Source organism: Diospyros lotus, chromosome 9 (genome assembly GCF_014633365.1).
Source record: "Diospyros lotus cultivar Yz01 chromosome 9, ASM1463336v1, whole genome shotgun sequence".
NCBI lineage: Eukaryota > Viridiplantae > Streptophyta > Magnoliopsida > Ericales > Ebenaceae > Diospyros > Diospyros lotus.
In genome coordinates this window covers 28,817,711-28,819,629 of record NC_068346.1, presented here as the reverse complement: position 1 = coordinate 28,819,629, position 1,919 = coordinate 28,817,711, and the positions used below count along the sequence as shown (strand labels likewise).

At 41.3% G+C, this 1,919-nt stretch overlaps 1 protein-coding gene across 1 annotated transcript; it reads left to right on the top strand.

Annotated features, from left to right (window-relative positions):
- The first annotated feature begins 554 nt into the window (after positions 1-554).
- LOC127809338 (3-ketoacyl-CoA synthase 12-like) lies at positions 555-1,919 on the top strand. Its single transcript, XM_052348104.1, has one exon. The coding sequence runs from the start codon at positions 555-557 to the stop codon at positions 1,917-1,919; it is 1,365 nt and encodes a 454-aa protein (XP_052204064.1).

The window sequence follows — 1,919 nt, the reverse complement described above, 5'->3', positions numbered from 1 at the left end:
ATTAAATTCATTTAATAAAATATTATTAAAAAATTATTTTCAAAATTTAAAAAAGAACACGTTTTTTAGTTTTCTGTTTTAAAAAATAATTTTTTAAAATAACAAAGAGATAGTATTTTCAATTTTCTAAAAATAGACTATTAAAACATAAAACATAAAATATATTTAAAACTTAAAATTAAAAATTAAAAATAAAAAATAAAGAGAATGCAGACTAAATGTTTTCTTTTTTTTTTTTTTTTTGTATACACTATAACTAATGTTAATTAATAAAAAAAAAACCCTAACTTTTTGGTTTTGTTTTTAAATAAACTTTTATAAGCCTTTCGAAAGTGAACTGTGCTTTCGTTTTCTGCTTAATTTGTTGGAAATGCTAGCTCCAAACGTTTCCTAACAGAAAACTCATGCATAGTAGATGTCTCTCTCTCTCTCTCTCTCTCTCTCTCTCTGGTATGGGATTCTGATTTTCATCTCGTGCCTATATAGAAGCGTGAAGTTAAAACTCATAAGAACACATCTCTCCCTCCTCCTCCCCCCTCCTCTCTCTCTCTCATATGGATCTCCTAATTCTGCTCATGTTAAAACTCCTCGTCTCATACATTATCTTCTTCCTCTGCAACCTTGCTCTTCGCAGGACCAGCCATGGCTGCTGCTACATTCTCCACTATGAGTGCTTCAAACCCTCCCACGACCGACAGATCAGTACAGAACTTGCCGGCGACATCATAAAACGCAACCGCAACCTCGGCCTTGAAGAGCACAGATTTCTCTTGCGAGCCATTGTCAGCTCCGGCATGGGCGAACAAACCTACGGCCCCAGAAACATCATCGCCGGCCGCGAAGAGATGCCTTCTCTGGCAGACGCCATATCTGAGATGGACGAGTTCTTCTTCGCCACACTCGACAAGCTCTTTCACAACTCTGGGATTTCTCCATCAGAGATAGATGTTCTTGTTGTGAATGTGTCGATGCTCGCCACAGTACCTTCTTTAACCTCCAGAATCATCAACCACTACAAGATGAGAGAGGATGTCAAGTCCTTCAGTCTCTCAGGAATGGGTTGCAGCGCAAGCCTCATATCCATTGACCTCGTTCGTAGCATCTTCCGATCTCTCAATAAACCTAATTTCGCCATTGTTGTAACCTCAGAATCCATAGCCCCGAATTGGTATTCCGGCAAGGACAAGTCGATGATTCTCTCCAATTGTTTGTTCCGATCCGGCGGCTGTTCGATCCTCTTGTCAAACAACAAAGCTCTGGAACGCCATGCAAAGCTAAGACTGAAGGGCTTGTTTCGAACCCACATGGGATCATGCGATGAAGCGTATAAATCTTGCATGCAAAAAGAGGATGAGCATGGCCGGCTTGGTTTTTACCTTGGGAAGAACCTTCCAAGCTCAGCCAGCCGAGCTTTCACCCAGAACGTGAGAGATCTATATCCAAAAGTGATGCCAGTAAAGGAATTACTTCGGTACTTGGTTTCACGCAGAATTTTGAAAAAAAAGGAAGGTGGAATTAGCAAAGCCGCGGCGGTCAATTTCAAGGCTGGGATTGATCACTTCTACTTGCACCCAGGTGGGGCTGCAGTGATCGATGCGATAAAGAAGAGCTTGAAGCTCAGTGAGGAAGATGTAGAGCCAGTAAGGATGACGCTTCACAGATTTGGTAACACTTCAGCAAGCAGCCTCTGGTATGTGTTGGGTTACATAGAAGCGAAGAAGAAGCTGAAGAAGGGTGATAGGGTTTTGATGATAAGTTTTGGGTCAGGCTTCAAATGCAATAGCTGTTTGTGGGAGGTTATGAGGGATCTGCAGCAGGACGCCAACAATATTTGGGAGGATTGCATTTCCGAATACCCTACAAACAACGTAACCAACCCTTACATGGAAAAGTATGGTTGGATCAACCTAGCTAGCTAG